The following is a 27140-nucleotide window of genomic DNA, read 5'->3' on the forward strand; positions in this document are numbered from 1 at the left end:
CCAAACCTGAACAAAATCACCACACGGTGGCACCTAATCACTAAGTGCTTTGCTGGGAGATACAGCCAGAACTGTTTCACAATCAATATAAAGTCATTTATTTTTAAATTAGAAATAAAATTAAGTTTACATTTTAAAAATACAACAACAAATATGTTTAATACATCATATTTCAAAATATAAGCCCCAGGCCTCCAACTCAGAGGAGATCAAAGGCCTGTGATTAGAGCTTGTCTCCCCTTGTTGCTAAGGCCAATCCACAGTCCGACATCACAGCCATGGGCTAGAAGGGCACCCTTTTGGCTCTGTCAGAATGCCAAGCATGACAAGGAATAGGTACCTTGCAAAGGAAGCTAATGGGCAGTGCCTGGATTAGGGTGTTCACCCTCTCCTAAAAAGCATTGAAGTCAAAGCTGAAATATACATGGTACCCCAAGTGAGGGAGACTGGCAGAGACCAGCAGGCAATCTAAGTGGCTCACCACTGGGTCAGCACAGTACACTTGAAAAATTCCCGGGCTTTTGCTTCCTCCATGGTATCATTTGGGGGAGACAAAAACTGTCAAGCTCATTAACCTGTAGGAGGAAGAGCCACTCAATACTCTCTGGTCTCCCTCAATTTACTCCACCTTGGAGACAGAACATCCCATAAGTCACCTGAAAACATACCAAATTGCCGTGAGCTAGTCTCAGGACAAGCCTAGCATCCACAGTAGATGGCAAGGTGTCGAAACACATCACACCTTTCTGTCTACTAAGTGGAGCAACATAATGGCAATCAACTTAGTCCTCATCCCAAAGATCTGTGATATTCCCACTACTCATCTAGAAATCAGGTTGATAACATGGGAAGATAAAAAATATCTACTGTGGTTCATTAGCAGATAAGCAAAGGTCCCTTACCTAATTTTTAGCTTAGCTGAAGGTTATTTTTTTTGAGGTCATAATATCCTCCACTTACACTTTCCAACTTCCTGAGAGACAAGTGCATATATGTGCATACATCTCAGATTTAGACACATAATTATAAAAATATACCTGAACACGTGAAATGAGTGACTGAATACTTGTACCAGTCCCATGAAACATTTCCAGAGCCTGGGTCTCAAGCACATTGTTCCTGACCAGCTTTAAAGTCCCTGGTTATTTTGGGCCTGAGGGCAATGGCTCCATCAAGCAGTCCTCTCTAACAGTGAACAGCCAGTTTCTAAGACTCAGATAGAAAAATAAATATCCCACATCCTCAGTCTTTACAAATGGCAACCTTAAGATGACTGCATCATCTTGGTCCCTCCTTGAGAGATTGAAGGTGGCCCCCAAGTTGAACACCAAGAGCTTAATTTCAGATTGAATTTCAAACAAGATTCTCAAACAAATTACATCTGCCAATTACTCATGTTTTCAGGACATAGGGATGATAAAATGTGATTGTGATTGTCACCTTGCCAGGGAAAAGACTCAAGTCCAAGCCTTATTGTTGCCAAACTTAGAAGAATCCCTTTACTTTGCCAAAGATACTTCTTAAAATATATACATTGCAATTTCTGGGAGAACACTCCATGAGGTAGATGATATAGCACTTTGGGAGGGTCTCAAACAGGCTCTCCAAGGTACAAGGGCTAATTTGACACACCAGAGGGAGGAAATTGAATCTGGGTCAGTTATTACAGTCCAGGAGAGAAAGTACTTCAGAGTTGGTGGGGCAGGAGAAGGTTTTGAGGAAAACTCAGGGTTGCATCTGGCAGATTAGATTCCTCCAGGGCTAGACTGCTTGCTGGGTCAGGTCCAAATGTAGTTACAAGAAAACAAAGGAACAGGTCCCACTCATGCTCAGGAAGGCCACTCAGTCTCCAGTCCCAAGTGAGGACAAAGGGTGGCCACATCAGACTGAAGAAAATCAGGTTCTAAGAGAGGTAGGGGAAGAAGGAGCCAATCAGTGCACAGGATAATGGTGAATAACAACAGGTGGAAGCAGCCCCAAACCCAGAAGGTGGAGAGGAAAGATTAGAAATGACAAGAAGGAGAACAATGGGAAAAGTCAACACTAAACCTGAGACATTCAATATACATACCCAAGGCAGGACCTGGAATTAGCCCTGTATTGGGAACAAAAAGCCCTATTGTAAGAGGGAAAAGATAGAAAAGTCTCTTAAAAGCCTTTACACAGGCAGTCACACCCATGGAAGGACTTGCCAGTGGAGAAGCACCATCACTGGTTGAAAGCCCCTGTTCCCTCTGCAGGCCCCACATTGCACCTCTCTTCAAGCTTCAGATGTTTTCTTATAGTCCAACTACCTTCTCCATGACTCCTTCCCTTCTCTAGGAAGGCAGAAGGGCTCAGTGAATAGAATATGGAAAAGTTACAGTTGCTCCTCTGTCCTTCCTATTTAGCCTTGGGTAAATTTCTTAACCTCTTTGAGCTTCAAAGAGCTTCCCCACCTGTGAAATAGGGATTGTGACATCTATCCTAGAGCAGAAAGCCAGGTGTAGAAATGTATATTGTCTTCCTTTCCTCCTCTTCAGAGACCTCTCTCCCTGAGGTTACAAGGTGGGGAGGGAGTCCTGACCTAAGTAACAATCTGTCCTGATTTTATTAGGAAAGATGAAACAAATTAGAGATGGGAGCTTAGTCAACTAAAAACAATATATAATGGCCTCCTTATCTTAAAAAGTTCATTTATGTTCTGGATTCCTTGAATCAAGAATTCCTTGAATTGATAATTTACTAGGTATCTTTCATTCCTATAAAAAGATACCAACTATTATACTTACTATATTATTTTAACAACTCTTCCAATGAGAACATTCAGAACAGCTCAAAATTTATAAGCAAAAAACATCAAGGACTATACTCCAAATGTCAGGTTCCCAAATACAAACAAACAAAAAACAGTTTTCTGTGATGGTTGACTTCCTAACTGCTGCTTTTCTCTCAAGAAAAACCTGAATGTTTAGTGTTATCATAAGCTTACTTTAAGACCCTCTTGTCCCATAGAGGGAGGAGATGGAGAGGAGGCACAATGAAGCAAAAATAAAGTAGCAGAACCTGGATAGCAAATGTATCAAATCTTAAAAATGTTTATAGGGGAGTGGATGTAGCTCAGTAGTTGAGCTGCTTCCCATGTACAAGGTCCTGGAATCAATCCTTGATACCTCCTTTAAAAAAAAAGTTTTTTATCTATGATCTCAGTAATCCCACTTACAAGGATTTATAATAAAGAAAAAGCAGATATACAGAAAAATATTATGTAAGGCTAATTATACTGTTATTTTTAGCAAAACAATAATAACTAAATCTCAAAAGATTTGAGAAAATGTTAAACAATTGAGAGTATATCCACATCTAAGGTGTTGAAAGTTAGATTTATAGATTTCAGTGAGTGGAATGATGCTTATGATTTTGTAACAGGATACAAAATCACAAATAATATAGTCTGAACATGTAAAACTGGGTGGTGAACATCACAAGGTTAATGCCAATAATATTAAAACTTAATTATTTTCATATATTTGATAGGTCTTTTTTTTTAAACAATATATACCATATTTTATTAAGGGGCAAAAAAGTATTTTAAAAAGCCACAAGAATGTTAATAGTCCCAAAAACTAAATCATTCTTGTCATGCAATAGCTATACATAGGAAGCCCTGATTCAGGGGTCAGCTCTTCTTTACTCCAAATTTTAAAGAAACTGATATCTTAAATTTTTAAGCCTTTATCCTCTAAGGTTCTCTAGACTTTGGAGACAATGATAAATGACTACCTTGTTTCACAAAGAGAAGCTAGGATAGCTAGGAATGTAGTAAACTCTCCAAGGTCCACTATTAGCTAGGTGAACTTGGCCCTGTTACGTCTCTTTAATCCTGACTTTCTTCATCTATAAAAAGGAGATAATAGTACTTATCTTTTAAAAGTGTTGGGAGGATTCAGTGATATAATGTATATAAGGTTATCAGTTCAACACACTCAGAAATGTTAGCTACTACTGTCATTCAAGAGTCAGTCAGCCATCAATAAAACCCTCAGTCCCAAATCCCAATTCAAAGCTTCATTTACACTGAAAAGGATACAGAAAGCAAAGCATAATATCCATGAAAACTAGAGAGAATTCAGAAGACAGACCCCAGATCCAAAGAAAAGACTATCCAACCTAGCACCATACTTGCTGAGTAAGGGGAGTAAAACAGGGTGCTCAGATATGCCCAGGAGAAGTGATAAACACATGACAGGGACAGAATGCACAAGATAGGAATAAGCACTGCAGCCAGAACTCAAGAATAGAATCTTAAGATGAAAGAATATACAGGCCACTGAAAGTTTTAGAAAACTCATTGTGTCCAAGCAGGCTCATAAGAGGAAAAAAGTGGAATTTTAAATTCTAGGCTAATTTTTTCCTGAGGAGGCCAATCCTGAGTCCCTAAGAAGAAAAGAAGTACCCATGTACTTACATTTCAGTGCAGCACCCTCTTAAGCTGCCCTTACTTCAGCCCAACGGAAAGTCCAATAACCAATGCTAAAATGCCCAGCAACACAACCACTATGACAATGATAATTATCATTTTCTGGAGAGAGGAATAAGAGAAACAAAAATCATTATTACAAACAACCAAAAAGAATTACTTGTCCAAAAACCCAGCCCCTCTTATCAGCTACCTAGGAGGCATCTTACCACTCTAAATAAGATGTCTACATCTTGACATTAAGACATTATATGAGGGTATTTTACATTTCTTAAATTACTCCTTTGCTAGCAATGCCAGTCACTGGAAATAGGGAACTTCTACCAGCTGCCAGTTCACCTATAGTCTTGCATATGTGGACAGACAGAATAAAAGTAACTATCACATGGTCTCCAAACAGCAGTTGGCCAAGATATAAGATGACTCATATTTCCCTTTCAAAAGGGATACAAAGACATTTCTTATAGTTTTAATTTCACATTTCTGTTCATCTCTCCTCTGAAGTACACTCCTACCTGTACTTTAGGATACTGACTGGGTATCAGAAGGCAAGGTAATGGTCTTGTCATGAACCAGCTTGGATTTACTGTGTAAAACAACTTCCCAGCTCCCTAAATCCCTGCATGTGCAACAGGTAAAGTTGGAAGAAAAATAATGAACTGGAAAGCAAAAATATCAGAGCCCAAGAGGAAGAGTAAAAAAACAGTTCAAAAAGCAGAAGCCACTAGAGATGGATTCCCACATTGAATGAGAAGCTTCCAAGTCCTTAAGTAATGGGGGCACCAGAAAGGTCTGCAAATACAGTGGGGGTGGTGGAAAGAGCACGTTTCAGATCTGGATTTGAATCCAGCCCCTACACCTATAGGTTGCCTGAAGCTAATTTACTTAACCTCTGATCTTCAAGTGTTCACTTATAACATAGAAATAATAGATACTTCTCATAAGAGTTGGTAAAACAGGCAAGATATAATGAGATAATGTTTATAGAGCCATTAGGACAGTACTGAGTACATAGAGAAAAAATGGGAAGAGGGTCTCTAGGACTACTAGAAGACAATAAAGATGAAGTTTCTAAAGAATAGAAGAATAAAGTGTTAATATCCTAAAGGTTTCTGAGTTAAGTGCGAGAGAAGATTAGCAGCAACACCTGGACATGGCATCTGTTCTACTGAACTGCCTTTCTGGTGTGGGTTCTTGGGTTGAGAGCATGAGAGCCAGATCCATATAAGGCACACCTGGAGAGGAAGGGCATCTAGTCTAGTATGGGGTTTGCAGGAGGCCAGGACAGAGAGGGAAGGCGTGGGTTCAAGGGCATAGGTGGGGATGACAAAACAGGAGGTGGCAGACCAGACCAGCTGAAACTAAGGCGCTCACCCTCCGGGCTTCACTCTGGTACTTGACAGCCTTTTTGGTATCTGCTACAGCCCGCTCCACAAAGCCCACTGACTGGTCCATGTTGCTCTCGATACGGTCAATCATGGCTCCCTTTCCCCAGATGCAAGAGTGATGGCAGCAGAAAACAGACATACAGAGGGGGAAGAGAGAAAGAGCAAGACAGCAAGCAAAAATGCACTTTCTTCTCTGAAGGCAGTGGAGTCTCACCTTCCGGGCCTGACTCTGGTATTTCACAGCTTTTTTGGTCTCATCCCGTGCCTTCTCCACATGGTCCACTGTGTGCATGACATTCAACTCTATGTTATCTAACATCTCACCCTGCAAAGAACAGATACTGGTCACACCCAGTAATACCCAACCCACAATAGTCCTGCTGATCCAGGGAAGGGATTCTCTTTATTATAATCTTTAGGGCCAAGGGGAGCACCCAGAAACCTTGAAGTACAGCCTTCCAGAAGCACCCCCATAGAGCACTCTCATATTTTCCCTAAGATCACCTGTGCTTCCCCACTTCGTGGTGGTAGTCACTCAAGAAGTGTCATTGAATTGCTTTTCTGTGATGAGCACTGAGCTTGGCACCTGAAGCATGCTGTATAGATACCTGGTAACTTCATGTGTATTCTGAGGGACAACCCCCCCCCCACCACCTCCCAGCCTTTTTTATTTAACCGTGTTAAATAAATATCCAAACTATAAACTATAACCAAAATATCTCACGTTAAGACATCACCAGGAAGCTGGCATCTTCCTGGTCATACAGGCCTGAAGTAATTTTGTTCACTACTGTAGAATGGTGCCTGGCACATAGTCAGCGCTCAATAAATATCTGAGAGCAGAAACATTTGCTTTAAGAGACAGTCCCAAGCCCTTTAAGGGATAGAAGTTGGGATTACCCAAGCTATTCTGTTTTAAGGTTATATCTTCCCCTCCAGACAGTGTTCTCTTAGTAAGATTCCCAACCATTTTCCAGCTTTTACTTCCGGACAAGGGATTTTTTCTCAATCCTTCAGCTAATTCCTGGGCATTTTAGGATGGGAATTACCCCTACCTACCTATACTTTCCTCAACCCGATCTCATCACTCTATGACAATCTAAAAACAGAGAAAGGCACTTACCATCACTTGAATCTCAAACCAGTTCCTCGGCAAGGCAGTGTGGGGGAAAAGAAGAGTGGGGATGGAGGGATTTGAGAAACAATCTCACAGGCAAGAAGGGGGATGGGGGAGTGGCACCTGGGCCCTGAATAGGGTATTGATGTCAAAAATCAGTGAAGCAGTGTTCACCATCGCAAGAGGTTTGTGGTTCTTCCACTAAAGAAGCAATTTTCAACCATAAACAAGTGGCAGAGCAGCTGGAAGTTCAATGGTAATAGTGGCACAAAACCATGAAACTGGCATGTTTAATTGCATCATAATAACTAAGAACCATCTGACTGTAAAACTTACATCATATGCCAGCAATGTAGAACTAAATCCCAGAGCAAGTGTGCTTGAGGGCAAACAAGCTGTCAAACTAAGGAACAAGAGTGTTCCAAGTTTTTCTGTAAATATTATTTTGCTATTTCTTCATTCATTTTGTTGTCTGCTTTTCATTCCATAGCAAAAACAAGTGCCAAAATTTTTAGAAAAACACATAAAGGAGGAAAAAAATGGAAACTAAAACCGCTGTTAAACCTACTTTTTCAATATGAACTAGGGAAAAGAGCACCTGTTTTCAATGTCAACAGTAAACTAGTTCCTATCAGGAGACTGTTTTAAGACAGTTGGACAAAGGTCCTGAGGCTGGAGGGAAGTAGGTAATTGACCGAGCACATCAAAACCCACTTTAACTAGAAACAACTACAAGGCCAATGGAAAAGGCAGGACTGACGAGGCCAAGATTGTCTAAATTGTCAGCATTTGGTAAGAGTACACTCCTCTCCCCGGGATACTGGAATTCTGTTACTCCATTATGTCAAATCCCAATGGTTCTCCTGCCCCCCTCACCTGGTTTCCAGGATTCATACCCCTCTTCATACCCCTCTTCACTGCTCTCAGGAGAACCTGAGGATTTCCTCTCCTCCCTTCCCATACTGGACTGCCTGCCAGTACCTGGTTCTCCACCAGCATGGCGATGTCCATAAACATGTCATGCAGCTCCTTGATGCTGCTCTCCAGCCTCACAATGTCCTTGTGCCGCCCCTCGATCTCACTCAGGGCTTGCCTGGAAATCTGGGAGTCGATAATCTACAACAGGCCACATGCAGACAGACCATCAGCCAACCCTTAAATAAAGGCCATCCCCATGCAGCCCTCACCCAGTGCTGAGCTCCGCTCCTCCCTCCCCTTGAAACTGTAGCTCACCCTTCACTTGCTAGACCACATGGCACCCAGAGCGGCCTCCCTTCTCTGTGACAGTCTAGCCATCCTAGCTCCCAGGTCACTCACCCCAGAAGTAAAGATGGCAGGATTTCCACTCTCCAACATCTCTTCCAGCTCCTCATCAGTTGTCTTTTTGCCAGCTTTATTGATAAAAAGAGCATCAAACATCAGACCAATATACCATTTCAGAAGTTCCCTGAAAATTGGAAATATGGTAACTTCGCTATAAAGACCACAGTACAACACTCCGCCAACAGCCTCTTAACTCATCTTTCTTCTGATTTCTTCTTTAATCTAATCCATCCTTAACATTATCAAGAAGTATCCTCCAAAAGCACAAATCTCGCTACATTCCTTTCCAGCTCAGAATATCACTGGCACCATTTATTCTGCCCCAGAGTCCAAAAGCCCTTAGGATGCCTTACCAGTTCCTGCATGAACACACCCTTAGTCCATCTTAACCTTATACTGCTGCTCTTAAACACAACTTTTTCTCAGGTCTTGGACAACCTGCCACTCCTAAACACAATTGCTTTTGCCTGGTTATATCTTTTATACAGTTTCACCCACTTGAAGCACATTCCACGCTGCAGGACCCCGCCTCCCATGAACTAAATTCCTAAAGGGCATGAGCTTTATGAATTTCTTTATTCCTCACAGCACTATACATTTTTATTTCATAAATGTTCTTTGCTGTCAGACAGACCACAAAGAGGTCTAAGGGGTCCACAGGAGAGCAATTGTTTGGCAAGTGTTTCCCCTGCAGCTGGGTCCCATAGGAATAAAATTGCTGGGCCTGATAAGCATGGCTCACTTTTCAGCATTAAGGCACAGGATCCAAGAAGTGCCAGTGCTACAAGGTCTGTCCTGGACTGGGCACAAAATATGATGCAATAGCCACAAGCAGGGTCGCTGTCTATTCTCTCCGGCGCTCAGCTTGAGTTGGACAATGATGTTACCAGAAAAGTTGGAGGGACACACACCAAACTTATACAACCCCAAACTAACACGTACTAATTTCAAGCTGCCGCTGGATTCGCCCTTTACTGCGTTCACGGAAGTCCACCTGAGCCTCATTGTATTTAGTCATCACCTCCACAAACTTCCGGGAAAGGACAGAGTGCTGTTGGAACAAGATAAAATGTAATAAGCCCCTGGGAGGTAAAGGAAGAGGATGTCCGTGACTGTTGGAGAACCCTCCCCCTGCCACCACATAGCCTAGTCTATGGCAGCACTGGACTGGGAATCAAAAGACCAGGTATAAGACTCCACTTCTTGGGAAGCAGACTTGGCCCAATGGATAGGGCATCCGCCTACCACATGGGAGGTCCGCGGTTCAAACCCCGGGCCTCCTAGACCCATGTGGAGCTGGCCCATGCACAGAACTGATGCGCACAAGGAGTACCCAGCCGCGTAGGGGAGCCCCACGCACAAGGAGTGTGCCCCATAAGGAGAGCCGCCCAGCGTGAAAAAAAGTGCAGCCTGCCAAAAAATGGTGCCGCACACATGGAGAGCTGACACAAGATGATGTAACAAAAAGAAACACAGATTCCTGGTGACGCTGATAAGGATGGAAGCGGACTCAGAAGATACACACAGCAAATGGACACAGAGAGCAGACAACTGGAGGGGGGGAAGGGGGAGGGGAAGGGGGAGGGGGGGGAGGGGAGGGGGAGGGGAGGGGGAGGGGGGAGGGAGAGAAATAAAAAATAAATCTTAAAAAAAAAAAAAAGACTCCACTTCTTGGTTTCATAGCTTTCCTCCATTGGAGGTCTGTTGCCCTTTTCAAAGCATACTTTCACATCTGTTTACCTGCCCTGCTGACCTCACCTAGTAATTGTGATGCCAAAGGATAGAGAATCTCAGAGCCCTATGTCCACATGGACTATGCATTTCTCTGGTACCACCCTTGGCTTGCTTTCTAAAACAGCCAGACTTCCTTCCCACATCCAATACCTGCCTAAGATCTTTGAGTTCTTAGTCTAACTGTTCTCCCCAACTTTTCTTGCTTATAGTTAGATGCATTCTTTTAATAGCCATAAGATTGCCCAAGATTCCTAAGCTCAAATCTTCCTAAGAAATTTTGTTCCTTGTCCACCTCTCAGCGTTAAACCCTTTGCAAAATTTTTCCTTTGCAATATCACCACTATTTATACCTTTTCCAATCCCATGAGCACCATGCAAATTTAGACTGAAATAAATGCAAAAATCTAACTAGGGACCTATCTGCCTCTTGCCTCTTATCCACTCTGATCCAGCTTTCAAATGACTATCAGATTATCTTCCTAATATACTGCAACCTGAAGTAAATGCACATTGGCTACTTCTAAATCCCTGGACCTGTATTCAAAGACCTATCGAATTGTGACACATGATCTATCAAAAATTGAGTTCCCACTGTCTCAAAAAAAATAGCCAGACAAGCTATTCTCTTCACTGTCTGCTGCTCACCCCTGCTTCCCACTTCTACTACCACCAGCAGCAGCGCTGCCACCACCACACACACGGTGCACACTCACATACCTCCTAGATAGGGGAAACTCTAGTCTCAGCTGTCTGTACTGTCACTCCTGCACCATCCAAGGCCCAGACACCTCTAGCTAACCCTGGTTCTTTTCGAGACCTTTCAGTACTGAGAGCAACATGCATTTCATATGTCTTTTGACACTTCTCCTGGATTTTGTGTAATAGTTTCCTTATATCACTTGAATGTCATGGCAGTCTTTAAGGACAAGGATGTATCTTTGATGACCCCCAAAGTACCTAGCTCCAAACTGGACATCTGATGACTTAAACTCTTTAGAGAGAGAAGATGGCAATTTCCTTTTCTTTAAAACAAGGGAAGCACACTAAATCAGGGTTTAAGCTGTGTTCTGAGGAGCCTTAGTTCTTCTGAAGCCTCCTTAAAGAAGAAAAGTGTGAGAGAAGAACACACAGGCTAAACACTGGCACTTACCCCTGCTCCAATCTTGGCAGCTCCCCTTTACCAGTTCTTTAAATTCAGTTCAAATAAAATTTGTATCAAAGAGAAAAAGATTCCACAGCTAAACAACAACAACAAGAATAACTGAAAGGCTGGACTAGATGATATTTAGATCAGGGAAAATTTTACCTGGGATTTCCGTATCCGAAGGTCTGCGGACGAGCGGATCTCATCTTCTTCAATATGCCTTTCCATGCCTTCAGAGGACAGAAGGGTTATTTTAGCCTTACATCTGTTCCACTCATCTAAGAAACTCACCATTCAATGCAAACCTGCTCTTTCATTCTCTCACCCAGCCTTTGCAGATTTAACAATAGAAAGGTACAACTCACAAGTTCAACTCACATGTGAGCTTCATTCCACAACCTTTACTATTCCCAGGTGTTGGAATAGCATCTTAGCAGGGTTCTGGACTGCCAAGACACCTAGGCTCAAGTCCCTGCCATACCACTTACTACCTGGGTGACTAAGGGGAAGCCACTTGACCCCTCCTGTGTTCCAATTCCCTTGAAGGTAAAACAGAGTAAATAATAGCACCGCCCTCATGATTCCAAAAAGAGGATTAAATGAGAATGCACATAAAGTGCCTAGCACAGAGGCAGGCACACCTAAAATTTTTATTACTGGATGCTGCTACTAAAGACCTCTCACCTCCACCACCATGAAAACAGGCATTGTGAATTGTTTTGTGGGAAGAAATGAGCAATGCTCTGACAGCATGAATTCTGCAGATATTTTGGGCAAGAATATAGCCTATACCCAGTGAACTAGGTAAACCTTTTGGGTCCCCATGAGAATTGAAACTATGACAGTGGTTTCACTAAACTGTGTTCTACACTGGGAGTTTATGGGAGGAGGATATGCCTGACCCACCAAGCAATGTCTGTAGACAGAATAAAATATCTTCCATCTATGTATCTATAAAATCAGTGTTCAAATGTAGGTAGATGCTGGAGAATCTGGGGACAAGTGAGAGAAAAATCAAGGGACTAAGTTAAAGAACAAAATCATACAATTACTTAATAGCTGAGAGGACACTTTAATTCTCAAATTCTAACTCTGAGTCCTGGACTTTTTCAGCTACTGTCAGGATTTAAGGAATCCTGACAAGGTCAACAATTCAGTGCAGTGCCCCAACCACAGGCAAAGATGGAAGAAGTAGTGACACTTCCATCAAGACAGTGTCAGGAAGAGGTGGACCCTGGGGATGTCAGATAGCAGGGATGGGGACCGGATGGTTCCGTTCATTCTTTCTTACTCTTCAGCTTGTTCCGGACACTGTTGGCCCTTTTCTTGATCTCAGCCGTGAGCTGCTCTAGGTCATCCTTGGTTTCTGGGTAAACAAAAGCAGGTAGACTCAGAAAAGAAAGGACTAACTGCTATGTGAGCCACAAAAACTAGCAGAGGAGGCAGAAGCTTTCTCAAGCACCCATACTCTAAAGCAGTAATTCCCCAGGTGTATTCCCCAGATATTAGCCATTAGAACCACATGGGGAGCTGATTTTTAAAAGGCATTCTCCAAGCACCTCGTCTGTGGCAGTTTGATATTATTTATGAATTCCAAAAAAGATATTCAATTATGTTTTCAAACTGGTCTGTTTATCTGAGCGTGATACCCTTTGGCTGTATTAAATTCAGCTGAGATGTCTTTGATTAAATTATGTTAAGATTAGGGCTTTGATTCAACCATGTCTGTAGGCTCTAAGTCTACTGACTTATAGTAGTGTAAGTCCCCACCCCCTCAGTGGGCTGATAAAATAGACTCTCACACAGAAGTAGATACACAGAGGATCCTGCAGCCCCAGGAAGAGAAATGAGCCTGATAATCTACAGCTGACCTTGTGAGAACAGAGCAGGTGAGCCCAGAAAGAAATGAGCCCCAGGGAGTGAGACGAGCTTTATGCCAGCCTACAGTTGGGATTGGAAGGAACTGGTACCACAGAGCCTTAAGATGAAGAAGGAAGGCTGGACCCTCATAGACATCACCCGCCATCTTCCTTCATCACGTGGCCAATGAATTTGGGTGAGAAAGCACCCTTTATGGAACCTTGAGTTGGACTCTTTAGGGCCTTGTGACTGTAAGTTCTATCACCAAAAATACCCTTTATAAAAGCCAACATATTTCTGGTACTTTGCATCAGCACCCCTTTGGCTGACTAATACATCATCCAAGACCTAAAGAATAAAAACACCCCAGGGTTGGAGCCCTAGTATCTGCCTTTTTAATAAGACTTCCCAAGTAGTTCTCCAGCACACAGTTTTGAGGACTTTGCTTTTAGAAGAAATGAACTTGTTTGTCACAAAGGCTCTAGGTGAAAAAGTAGGAGAGGGTTCAGTGGGACTTTTGGGGAAAAGAGATTTCAACCAAGGCTTATCAACCTAGAACCAAGCATATATTTATAATACATCTACTATTTGCTCAGTGCTCTGCTGTATGGAACAAAATGTATGGCCATTCATTCAGAAACTATCCTTAGGTACCTACTATAAGCTTGGCACTGAGCTAGAAACTAAGGAGTCACAGAGAAGACAAAGATCCTGCCTTTAAAATACTTAGTCTACTGTGAACTGAGTCCCCAAGCCCCAATTCATGTCAAAACTAACCCAACCACTCGGGCCCTCAAAAAGCCCAAGGCTGGAGGTATGATCCGGACCATCATACTGACAGGCGAGGCCATGCCTAGGCCCCCAGTAGGGCCCGGTCTCAGTCAGCAAGGCATTTCCATCAGCCAATTCTGCAAGGAATTCAATGAGAAACAAAGGACATCATAGAAGGCATTCCTTTGCCTACTAAGATTTTTGTGAAGCCTGACAGGACATTTGAAATCAAGTTTGGACAACCCACTGTTTCCTACTTCTGAAGGCAGCTGCTGGAATTAGAAAGGGGCCCAGCAGACAGGGAATGAGGTGGCAGGCCTGGTGACCCTGAAACGTGTGTATGAGATTGCCCACATCAAAGTTCAGGATGATGCCTTTGGCCTGCAGGACATGCCCTTGTCCTCTGTTGTCCGCTCCATCATCAGCTCTGCCCATTCTCTGGGCATTCATATGGTCAAGGACCTCAGTTCGGAGGAGCTGGCAGCTTTCCAGAAGGAGTGAGCCATATTTCTGGCTGCTCAGAAAGCGGAAGATGTGGCAGCCCAGGCAGAAGTAGCCAAGTGGTGACCTCTACCCCCTACACCCCAGGGCTTTTAAATTATATATTTTTGCACATATGGATGTAGAAGGGATCAACCCTAATAAAGTCCTTTATCACCAAAAATAAATAAATTAATTTAATTTAATATTTAGTCTAGTGGAAGACAAGGGAAAAATAAATCAACAGTTCAAATATGCAATGTAGAGTAAGGTATGGGTTCTGGTTAAGGAGGACAAGATGGTTATGCAGCCTGAAGGGATCAGGAAAGGCTTCTGAAAATAGATGATAGTAGGGCTGAGTTTTGAAAAATGATGACGACTTAACCAGGTAGAGAAGAAGACTAAGAATGTGAGTCTCAGAAAGAAGAAATAATATGTAAAAGACATGAGGCGACAAGAAGCATTTAGGGGAGAACCAGAGTTTAGTCTGGCTAAATTATAGCAAACAAAGGGGAAGATGGTAGGAGAAAAGGGTAGAGTGGAAAGCAGGAATGTGGCCACACAATTCCTCTGTGCTCCACTAAAATGTTTCAGCTTTGCTCTTCAGGTCATAATTGAAAATTTTAAAGAGCATAATGATAGGATCAGGCTTGCTCTCAGTCCTTGAGGAACCTAAAATATAGCTCTAAGCCCAATTCTACAAATATGGAACAATTAGGGGGGAGGGGGGATTTTGCCTTGGAAGTGATAACACTCAAGAGTTGGGGGATGCAATGGACACAACCAAGCCAATGTCCACAGAGAAAATGTGGCATTGGTGTGGGAAGGGTGGCCATGGTGGCTGATGGGTGCGGGGAATGGGAGGAAGAGATGAGATGGGGAGGCATTTTCGGGACTTGGAATTGTTCTGGTTGGTGCTTCACGGACAACTATGGGACATTGTAGATCCCCCCAGGGCCCACTGGATGGAACGTGGGAGAGTGTGGGCTATGATGTGGACCATTGACTATGGGGTACAGCGATGCCCAGAGATGTACTTACCAGGTGCAATGGATGTGTCATGATGACGGAAGAGAGTGTTGCTGTGAATGGGACCTCATGTTTTTGAATGTAATATTTTTTTAAAAAATGAATTAAATAAAAAATAAAAAACAAGAAATGAGTGAAAAAAAAAAAAAAAGAGTTGGGGGATCAGAGGGATTGCTGTAAACCTGAACCACTGGAACATTTTCTCCATTGGGGAGAAAAAATAATTCATCTGGTTCTTGAAGGATGGGCAGGATTTGGAAAGGCAGATGGGAAAAGCATTTCAACAGAGGAAAATGCACAAGCAAAGACACAGTGGTAGGATAGAGCATGGGGATATGTGAAAAGCAGCAAGAGTCACTGGAAGTCCTGAGAGCGACTAGCTAGGAAGTAGGGAAGTTTGGCGAAATGGTTCAAATAAAACCATGAAGAAAAGAGCTAACTTAAATGCTGGGTAGTGTGAGCTCAGATAAAGTAACGAAGAGAGGAAGGTGATATGGTGGGTACATACGTATAGTATAATATGCACACTCCCTTGCTGTTCATAGAGGGGAGGGAAATAACTGACTCAGCCCAGTGCAAAGGGTCATCATTGGGTGACTAAGCTCTGAGCAAACACTCACTTGGCTCTGGAATTGGTGCAGAGAGAATGATGCTGAACAGTTTCTTAGCCTCCTCCACATGCTCTGAGATCTTATCAATGTTGAGCCGAGTTTCTTCAATCTACAATCAGAAAGGGAATAATCTTTGTCATCAAAGAGGAAGAATATGTTCATGACTGTGAAAAACACTTAGCAGAGCTTCCTGATGAAAACTACCCACCTTCTGGGTTGGCAGAAAAGGACAATGACTAAAACACTTGTGCTGCCCAGTAAGGGCCCCTTCCATGGTCAGATAAACTAATCTCAAACAGAGCAGTCACTAAAATCCATACTTATTTCTCTCTGAGAAGAATACATCCATCAACCTTGGATGGGAGTGTTCAGGCCAGTCAAGATCTAGGGAAATTCATGAAGGATAATCACAAGGAAGGGTTGGGTCACCTTATCAGACAGATCCTTTAACCCTACCCAGGCCCAGAGTGAGAACAGAAGAGAGTGGGGGATGGAAGGGGAAAAAGGGAAGGAAAAGAAGAAAGAAGTAAAAGGGAGAGAACAAATCTAGAGAGTAAAAACCAAAGAGATAAGAATGAGAGAAAAAAGCAACAGAAACAGAGAAAGAAAAAGAGAGAGAGAGAGACTAAGCCTGTGTTTCACTTACTAGCTGACACCCTAAGAAAACTCATTACCCAGAAGCTCAGAGCTATGGACTGGTTTCTGCACATTCCTAAGGTTCCTGATTGAACAAGGTGTATATCATCAAGTATTTCCAGCAGCACTTTATTCCAACATAGGATACCATCACAAGACATTGCTGCATAAGGATTAAGTATAGAACAATTCCTCAACACCTTCTTCAAAAGCACCAGCCTCTCCTAGTACTTTGGCAGGGTTCTAACGCACAAGCAGTGTCTATCTGCCTCACTTCCAAAATAAGGGGAGCACATCAACACTGGAATAATTAAATAGAAATATGGTAAAATGCTATATGTAGGATGTTAACATCTGTGATGCAATGAAAATACAACTCAATGTATATCCAGTTTCCAACATCCCTGTTTTTAACTGTTTTAAATAATTTTCCTGCTTTTAAAAATCTGAGCAATGCTCTCCAAATTGCATAGAAAGCAATAGAAATAAAACTTGAAATCTTCTACCCTTCAAATCAGTAGTTATGCCACTGGAGCAGGGGACCTTCCCCAATAAAAATATATTGGCTTTACTTGAACATTGTGAGCATTTTCCCCATGGCATTAAAAACTGTCTTTGAAAAATTGGAAGCATTTTGCTGAAAAATCAGTCAGCATAACTGAAAATGTTTTCTTGGTATGACACATGTATCTTTGTAATTGGTTTGATTTAGTATGCTTTACTTCAATAAAAATTCAGTATTACAAATACATATATATATTGGCTTTGATGTGTCATAGTTTGAGAGTAGAATCACTTGCTTCAAGATAGAGAACAAAATTTCAGTGTACTACTATCATCAGAGTATAAATACACATAGAGATATTACATCCAGGAATTCATGAAATATTTAACAGTTTTCAAAACAACCTTCATAAGTCATCTTTTTTAGTCCTTGCAGAAATCCACAGGAACACATTTTAACAAACTATTAGGCCTTAGATGTTGCATGTTCGATGGATTGGATGTCTTAGAAAATCTCTTCTGATATATTTCATAAACTGAAGAATATCCTGACCCAAAGGTTGGTCAATGTAGAAAGATAGGCGTCAGGAAGTTGCTAGGATGAGATAGCTGGACCTCACTCCTGGCATTTAGAGAATGGCTAGCAGATGGCCCATCTGGCCCTATGGGCTGGAGAGCTGGGGCATGGATATTCCATCCTCAACCTGCATGCTGGCCTTCCCAGGTTTAGGGGCGTGTCTACCCCATTCCCACCGACACCCATCATAGCTGCTCTTTGTCCTCTGTGCTAAGCAACATCACCATTAACATTGATTGACTTTAAGGAATATATCAAGTTACTTCAACAAATAATCACTGATGCTCTTTCATCATTAGGACTTCAGGATGGGCAACTGGCCAATCACAGAGCTTTCTTCTTTGGACAGCATGCCTTTGGTTTTTCTCAGAAGTGATGTTTTTTCCCCAAAGGTGACTTCTAGGTATTTCATGGTGGAAGCTATATGCAATTTCCTTTTGTACATTTGCAATATAACCAAAGAATCATGGCTGGAGGGAACTCAGTAAGAAATCTACATGTGCTGAATCAAAAAATTCAACAGTTATTTGTCCCAGCATTTGTTTGGTGTTTGTTATTTTAAGTGTACCGATACTACGCACAATAATATAATTAAGAAGTAAAATTGATTTAGCATATCAGAAACAGTACCAGACTGTTCACAATACTCTGTGAAGTTGCCATCCCTCTATCCAACTTATACCTGAGACAACTGAGGCTCAAAGAGGTAAAGGAACTTACTCAAGGTCACACTGCAGAAAGAGACAAAACCAAGGTTTGAATTCAGGCATCTGCTAGATGCCAAACACTGTCCCCTGAGCCAGGTAAAGATGCAGAATCACCTATGGCAGATTCCCCTATGTTATTCAGCCTACATTAATGTTAATGTGCATGGTCAGCTCACTGTTTTGTGAGACTAGTTCAGGCACCTTCAGAGTTCATGTACCTTATTTCTTTGTTCTCTAATCACAGCTCTCCATAGAGAGCTCTTTACATGAGTGTTCAAGAAACACCATACTAATCTTGCAGCTAATACATCCCCAATGCCTTCTTATTGTACATTACTTTTTTAAAATTTTATTATTTTTATCATCTTTTTTTTTAAAAAGATACATAGATCACACAAAATGTTACATTGAAAAAATATAAGAGGTTCCCATATACCCCACTCCCCATAAACCCCACTCCTCCCACATCAACAACTTCTTTCATTAGTGTGGTACATTCACTGCATTTGATGAGTACATTTTGGAGCACTGCTACACAGCATGGATCATAGTTTATGTTGTAGTTTACACTCTCTCCCAGTATGCAGTGGGTTATGGCAGGATATACAATGTCTTGTCTCTGTCCCTGAAATATCATTCAGCTCCAAGTCCTGAAAATGTCCCACTATCACGCTTCTTTTTCCCTCTTCCTGCCCCCAGCAACTCCCATGGCCACTGTCTCCACATCAATGATATTACTTCTTCCATTCCTAGAGTCACAATAAATACATTACTTTTTAAATATTTTTTACTTTTTATTTTGAAATAATTTCAAACTTACAAGTAAGTTGCAAAAATAATATAAAACCCAAACATAGAATTCCAATACACCCCCCAATCAGATACTCAGATTCACCAACTTTACATTTTGCCACATTTGCTGTATCATTCTACCTATACATCCATCTACCCATGTATCAGTCCATAAGTGATTTGTCAGTAATATGAGAAACCAAATAGTACAGGATTTAAGAAAATAAGCTTAGACGTAGACAACGGTCAAATTTCAGCTCTACCTCTTAGTAGCTTTATGACATTGAACAAGCCACTTACCCTCTCTGAGCCCAAATTCTCTCATCTGAGAAATGGCTAATATCGTAATTCCCACTACACTGAGTTTTTGTGAGGATTAAATGTGATAATATGTATCAAAAGCTTAACACAAAATACATGCTCAATAAAGGTTAGGAGATGATAATGAGTAAAACAAAAATAGCCAACAATTCCTGCTCACTTATTATATGCCAGGTCCTATACTAACATTAACAACAATCCTAACTTTAACCAAACTCTATGATGTCATCAGTAGCCACCCAAGAAAATCAAGGAAGGAGAGAGCAAGTCAACCACTCTTCACATTGGGTGTCTGCCTCATGGAACCAATTATAATTACCAAATTAAACTAATTACTATCATCTAACTAAAAATGGAGTTATTTTCAAGGTATGGCCTCTTTCCTCTGGACCTAATCAGCCAGTAAAATCTAATTAGAAAATAGAAAGCTGAGAAAATACCACTTTGGAGAACTGAAAGATTGCCATGGGATAGAGTTGAAGGCTAAGCAAAAAACTTTATCCATTCTGCCTAGGAATTTGTTTCTGCCTTCCCTAAACTCCCATTTATCTTGTACCTCTAGTTAGGCATTAATTCCTGCATATTTATTTATTGAAAATGCATGTGCCGCCCCTCTACAGCGACAAAAGTAATGGGCTGCTAAGGGTCAACTAAATGACTTCTTTTTATAATGCATACACCTTTACTTTCCTCCAAAATAACACAATACAAAACAGTCCTCATATCAGAGTTTCCTTGCTTTGAAAATCCAAACATTGATGAGAAGGGGAGGGAGAAGTTACCACAGTCAACCAAGCAACAGAAGGCAAGTCATTAAAGAGTTTTATCAAGAATGGAACTAGTATTTCAACTCTCCTTTTATGAATGGGGGAAAGAAAAAGAATGACCTCAGAGTTATACTGAGAGGAAAGAGAGGAAGAAAACCATGCCTCTTCCTTCTTCCTTGAGCCTTCTGCCAGTGTCTCCTCTTGTTCAAATATACCAAAAGCCAGTTTGGCAAGGGCACCTGAGAAACGCAGTGAATGGACGTGAGAGCGAACAGGAAAACAACTGGATTCCTGCCTTCTATACTGAGAAAGCCCAGAAATGCAGAATCAGCCAGTTGGACTAGTTAGGTCCCTATCATCCAAATGTGCCACTAAAAGAAAAGAATAAAAAATATATATCTAATCTGTTAGATTTGATTTGATGTCTAGATCTCTGAGTTACATTTATTTTGAGGTTGCTGGTTTAAACAAAACTCAAGCCTAGGGGAGTGAAAGTAGCTCAGTGGTTAAGTACCTACTTCCCATGTGTCAGGTCCTGGGTACCTCCTAAAAAAATAAAAAACTCAAGCCTACCTAACAAATCCCTATGCTTTCAAGACTGTTTACCTCCCCAGTCCTTCCAGCCAGGTAATGGCTCCACCCTCCAAGGTTCTGCAGTACTTTGCCCATGCTCCATCCACTCTCACCTCTTCCAGTCACAACTCAGAGCTCCTTAAGGGCTGGAACATTGCCTTGTTCTTCTTAGACTACTTGACAGCCATCATTGTGCTGAGCATATAGTGGTCACTCAGTAAAAGCTTACTGAGTGAAGGAATGAAGTAACTTCAGAAGACAAGCATATGTCATACACCATGCAAGATAGATTCATGGATTTTTTTTTAAGCACACCAAAAAAAGAAAACTGTGGCATTTCCAAAGTTTTCATTCATCCTTGTTTATAGAAGTTATACATGCCAGAAAGAATTCTGTGAAAAAATAAATGCTGGGATAGGTGAGTTGGGCAAGTTTCTTTATTTCAGGACTTCTAAGAACCTTTGATAAATTAACATGCATTTTATTTTTTTTAAGATTTATTTTTTATTTATTTCTCTCCCCGCATCCGGCTGTCTGCTCTCTGTGTCCATTCGCTGTGTGTTCCTCTGTGTCCGCTTGGATTCTTGTCAGTGGCACCAGGAATCTGTGTCTCTTTTTGTTGTGTCATTTTGCTGCGCCACTCCTGGGCAGGCTGTGCTTTGTTCGCACAGGGTGGCTCTCCTTAAAGGGCACACTCCTTGCGCATGGGGCTCCCCTACGTGGGGGACACCCCTGCGTGGCAGGGCATTCTTTGTGCACATCAGCACTGCGAGTGAGCCAGCTCACAACATGGGTCAGGGGGCCCTGGGTTTGAACCCTGGACCTCCCGTGTGGTAGGCAGACTGTCCATTGAGCCAAATCCACTTCCCATTAACATGCGTTTTAAATCTCCAAGACAGGTAAAGAATATGAAGCATTGCTCAAACTTATTTCATCACAGATGCCTTTTTTGGATCTCTCCCAGCCATCTGACAAACACTTTTACTTGACCCACCAAATAGCCATTCCCTGTGCCCCTTCTCTTTCTTTCTTGTTAACAGAATTCTGATTTTGTTTAGACAGCAATGTTCCCAAAAAATGAATCATGACTGGTTCTATGGCAATCCTAGAAACTCTATTCCTTTATAAAATACTCACTTTCTCAGACTCCCTTTGAGCTAAGGGTGGCCATGACCAGGTGATCCAAGCCTGGCCAATGAGCCTTAGGGGGAAATCAGCTTGGAGAATCTGGGAAGTTTTCCTCCCTGATACAAGGACTTCGGGGTTATTTTTTTCCTGCCTCCTTTCTTATTGCTTGCAAGACTGGTATGAGAGGATGCCCAAGCTGGGACTCTATAATGGTTTTAAAATATAGCTGCAAATTATTTAATGCCCCTCCCACTAAGAGGTGAGGTCTATGTCCTACTTTTTTAAATCCGGGGGATTTCCACTTTGTGTTTCCACTTTTTTGTGTTTCCACAAAAGTAAGGTAGACTTGATGTGTCGTATGACTTTTGTAGCTGGGATGCTTTCTCCTGGGGCCCTGAGCCTCCATGTAACAAGCCCAACTACCATGAGTCTGCCAGGCTGTGGAAAGCCTAAGCTGCAAGGCCACATGCAGGTGCTCCCATTGACAGTCTCTGCTGATTTTTCCTTTTGAGTCGCATCAACCCAGGCACCAGACATTTGAGTAAAGAAGTCTCCATCAGATTCCAACTTCCAGCTGCTCAAGTCTTTCCAACTGAGGCCCCAGAAATAGTGGAGCAGTAATAATCCACCCCAACTATGCCCTGTCAGCATAATAAAATGGTGGTTGTTTTACACCACTAAGTATTGGGGTGATAATTATACAGCAACAGATAAATGGAACAGACTCTTTCAGTTTTAAGTGAAAAGCCAAGAGGATCACACAGATGCTGACCCCAACAGCTCTGATGCACTGCACCATCCCTAACTCCAGACTTCTTTATATGTGAAATAATTACCTACCTTTAGTTACTTAAGCCACAGTTGATCAAAATGCATACCTGAATGATGAGTCATGCTCAGCTCAGGATTACAGATACAGGTCAAAGCTCTCATCCTTTTTCTCATGAACTGTGGCATCAGCCAACTTGGCTGGTCTCTCTTCTGACCTTGCCCACCTGCCTCCATCCCTGCAAACTGCTGTCAGGGTGATTTTTCTAAAACACTTTCTGATCCCATCAATTAATTTTTTAAAACCCAGAAAGGTTCCCCATCACTTTGCAGTGGTTCATAACTGTGGCAGGCAACAGAATCATCTGGAGAGCTTTCTAAAACTCCAAAATCTTGAGCCATCCCGGTCTCTCCAAATAAGGCATGTGTATGTGCAAAAGGTTCCTCGGGTGATTTGGATAAGCACATCTAGTTAGGAACCACTGAAGCCTTCCCTCACCTTCCCTTCTTCCTCCCTCCAAGCAGAATTTAATCTTCCATGCTCCCACAGCACCTTGTGTACAATTCTATTATCATAATAACTTTTTAAAAGTTCTGACACCCTCACCAGATAAGGAGACACCAAAGTGTAGGACCCTCTCACAGAGAAGGTTGTATTCCCAGCACCTGACACGTCTGGAAGACAGTAAGCACTCATATACTTTGGATGGATGGATGGATGCATGGATGGATGGATATAGAACAACACACCTCTGATGTTTCTGCCTCCTATGGTGGTTCCATTTCCTCTAAAACTTTGCTTCCTCTGCCTACTGAGCAAACAGACACAGAAAAATGTAGGCAACAGCAAATTATACAAAAATCTGGGGTTTATCATTTACCAGGCTCTGGTTTAATCAGCCAAGGTAGCCTGAAAACCCAAAGACCAACTCTTTTCTCTAACAATTGAAAAGCCCAAGAAGTGTTTGAGTTTTATAGGGCAAAGTACATTTTGAAACCACCCTGGTCCTGTGACTGTCTGTACCTTGCAGAGCAAGAGTCAGGTGCAGACACCTCTCTGATCAAGCTGTAATTCATGCTATCAGTCTTCTGCAAATAACCAGGGGTAGCCTGCTAGACCCACTCCATAAAGCAAGTTTTTTCACGAGTACCTCCCCAAGAGATCTATTTAGCTATGTCCTGCTCATGTTCCTCAGCCACATGGAGAGGGAAACCCTCTGATTTCCCCAAATCCCCATTATCTGGAATGTACTTTATCACACTTTCAAGAGTACAGATAAAATAAAGATTACAGATAAATTTTATGGTCTACTTATTCACAAATATATTGAAGGACAGAATGGTGATGAGAACTAAAATTTTACTGAAGACATATTTACTATATACTAGGCACTGTGCCAAGTGTATCCACATATTTTCTCATTTTATATTTAAAAAAAAAAAAAAAAACAGTAGGTAATATCACTCTTCATGTTCTAGAGGAAAGTCAACTTTTCCAAAGTTATACCACTGGATAGGGGAGAACTGAGATTTAGACCCAGGTCTGTGGGAGACCCTAGACCGGGCACACACTCTTTCCATTTTATCCTCCCTCTTGCCTCACCCCTCCCCTCAACTTTTATCTTCTCTGAGCTCTACCATATGACAAAGAAGGAAAGTAACATTTACCTAACCCTGTGCTAAGCACTTTCTAAGTTCAAGCTCCTTAATTCCCAGTAAATCTGTGGGATGAATATTTTTCTCCCCATTTCACAGATAAACCCACTAAGACTTGGAGAGGTTAAGGAATGTGCCCAAGATCACACAGCCATAAGTGCTAAGATCTGGAATTTAATCCCAATGACCATACCCTCACCATGCTGCCCCCTTTTCTACCCTAAATATGATAAGGTTTGGGTTTTTGTTTTGTTTTTTGTTTGTTTGTATGGCTTTTTTCACCTTCTGAATGACTGTAAGGCATTTAACAAAGAAAATGCAATAAGAAACAACTCTAGAAGTCTTGCTAAGCCCCCAAAGGGCCTCTTCAAAAATGACTATCATCCATCCAGCACTTTTCTACTTAGATTATGCTTCCACATATATGCTTTGAAGTGGTCCTCACAATAGCCTGGAATGTAAGTGCTAACATTCTCAATTTCTAAAGGAGGAAATTAAAGTTCACACAGTAACTTGAGCAAGATCGTAATGCTGTTAAGTGGTTGAGAATAGACACACACCCATGTCTTAGAGGACAAAGTCCACCATCTTACCATCTCAGAAGGAATCCTGTCTCCCAGGGATCCTCTTAACTGGCTTAAAAGAAGCAGTAGTACTGTTATCAGAAAATCTTGTCTTAGGGATGAAGATCTTTAATGCCTCTGGTTGTCCAAGAAAACATTATAAGGAAACAGGACAATGACTTCAAACATCTCCCTAAGTCCCCACCTCCCCTACCCCCCATGAAGAGAAAGATTTTTTCTTCTACCAGCCCACAACTAAAATAACACTAGACTCACAAAATCCAAGTGTTGCTTGATCTCAATATGACTCCTCAATCAAAAGGTCTAAGCCACCCGTGAAGAGGGCAGGAGCTATCAAACCTTTGCAGCCAACTTCCCAATTTGGTCAGCACATGTCCAAGTCTGCTCTTAAAACAGTTTATTACTCTAACAGAGAGATGGGAATGAACCATCAAGTCCCACTCCACTCCATTTGGAAAAGAGCTAAAGGAATACTTTTCCACATGTTCAATCTTGAAAAGAGGAAACTAGCACATTCTCCCTGCAAAAAGAAAATGATGCTCCTCTCCAGAGAAATTAAAGAAAAAAAAACTTCAATGCTAGTGAAGGATGGGCCACTGATAGGCCTTTGTTATTGATGACTAAACTTATGAGCTTTATTTTTGAAATTGAAACATAGCATAGTATTTTAGGTTGCCTAACAGTTACTTCGTGAGAGCCTCCTTGTTGCTCAAATGTAGCCTTTCTCTAAGCCACGCTCAGAATAAAAATGCGTTACCTTCCTCCCCACCTCTACCCCACCCCAGGACATGACTACCAGGGATAAGCCTCCCTAGCACCAAGGGATTACTACCAAGCACCAACTAGCAATGCAGCTCGAAAAGACCTTGACCAAAAGGGGAAAGGGTAAAAACAAATGAGTTTATATGGCTAAGAGACTTCAAAGTGAGTTAGGAGGTCATTCCAGAGGTTACATTTATGCACATCTCAGCAGGATCTCATTGACTGCCACAGTAATATTGCCTCAAACAGTGGGGCTCCTGGGGGTTCTGGAGACATCCAGACACTATAGACAGGACAGACAACTCAGGAGTTTAGCACTCTGGCAGTGGGCCCTACTTTGTAATTTATGCTCCCCAGTGTGATAGAGTTGGACTCAGTTGTGATTTTCTTACTCATGGCTCTTCTGCCCCTTCTATTTTAACCTATAGTTAGTACTAGAGTTGGCAGGTATATGTCCAAGAGACTTACATCCTTGGGCTGTCCATGTGCCAGTTGAGTCCTGAATCTCAACAGAGTTGCAACACCTACTCTCCAGTTCATTGGATTCACCCAGGACAAATGACAAAATGATGATGATAGACAACAACCACACCAAGAAACAGAAAAGAGCTGTAACTCCAAGTAAGATAGTTCCATCCATCTGCTCCAAGGGATCTAAGCCCCCTCTCAATTAGAAGCAGAGTGGGCATCACCATCCCAGAAGCCTCAGGATTGGGAAATGAACAATGGACTAGAGTAGGCTTACTGTTATTCTACTATAAACTTAGTTATTCTGGCAATGGAAGAACTTTTATCACTGGTGTAGAAAGAGTGGCCACTGGAGAGTCTGAGGGGAGGGAGAGGGAAAAAATAGGTATAATATAGGGGCATTTGGGGACATTGAAATTGTCCTGAATGACATTGCAATGACAGATACAAGCCATTGTATATCTTATCATAACTTAAAAAAATATGTGGGAGAGAGTGTAAATTACAATGTAAACTATAATCCACACTTAGTAGACGTGCTCCAATATGTGTTCATCAATTGTTAACAAATGTACCACATTAATGAAGGATGTGGTTAATGTGGAGGAGGAGGAGGGAGTGGGGCATATGGGAATCCCCTATATTTTTTATGTAACATTGATGTAATCTAAGTATCTTTAAAAAAAAATTTTTTTAGGTATATAAAAAAATAAAACCTCAATGATTAAACCATAGCACAGGTCAGAAACTTCAGAGACCTGAGCTTTTTTTTTTCAGAAGCATATCCACCAGATGCCACACTGAATGAAATACAAATATTATCTCATTTAATCCTCATAATAATTCTATGGGGAAATTATATTATCAATCCCAATTTACAGATAAGAAAACCAAGGTTCAGCATATTAAAGAGCATGCTCAAAATCAAAAGCTGGTAAGAAGCACAACTTAGATTCAAACTCAAGTTTATGTGGCTCTGCA

The 27140-nt window shown here is 41.7% G+C and overlaps 1 protein-coding gene and 1 pseudogene across 5 annotated transcripts in view; one reads left to right on the top strand and one right to left on the bottom strand.

Moving 5' to 3' along the window:
• The window catches only part of STX3 (syntaxin 3), a 71328-nt gene that overhangs the window by 28340 nt on the left and 15848 nt on the right, over nucleotides 1–27140 (bottom strand). For 2 of the 5 annotated variants that reach the window (XM_058305389.2, XM_004477961.5), the window contains exons 3-9: nucleotides 15926–16025; nucleotides 12457–12531; nucleotides 11328–11395; nucleotides 9230–9338; nucleotides 8282–8355; nucleotides 7946–8080; nucleotides 4581–6172 (exon numbers count right to left, since the gene is read on the bottom strand). In XM_058305389.2, the coding sequence (XP_058161372.1) occupies nucleotides 5765–6172; nucleotides 7946–8080; nucleotides 8282–8355; nucleotides 9230–9338; nucleotides 11328–11395; nucleotides 12457–12531; nucleotides 15926–16025 (969 nt within the window). In that variant the 3' untranslated portion in view covers nucleotides 4581–5764. The other 3 variants (XM_004477962.5, XM_058305390.2, XR_009187548.2) reach the window with 3 other exon arrangements.
• On the top strand, nucleotides 13150–15492 carry LOC139439739 (large ribosomal subunit protein uL11m pseudogene; annotated as a pseudogene).

This window comes from Dasypus novemcinctus, chromosome 10, assembly GCF_030445035.2.
Source record: "Dasypus novemcinctus isolate mDasNov1 chromosome 10, mDasNov1.1.hap2, whole genome shotgun sequence".
Classification (NCBI taxonomy): domain Eukaryota; kingdom Metazoa; phylum Chordata; class Mammalia; order Cingulata; family Dasypodidae; genus Dasypus; species Dasypus novemcinctus.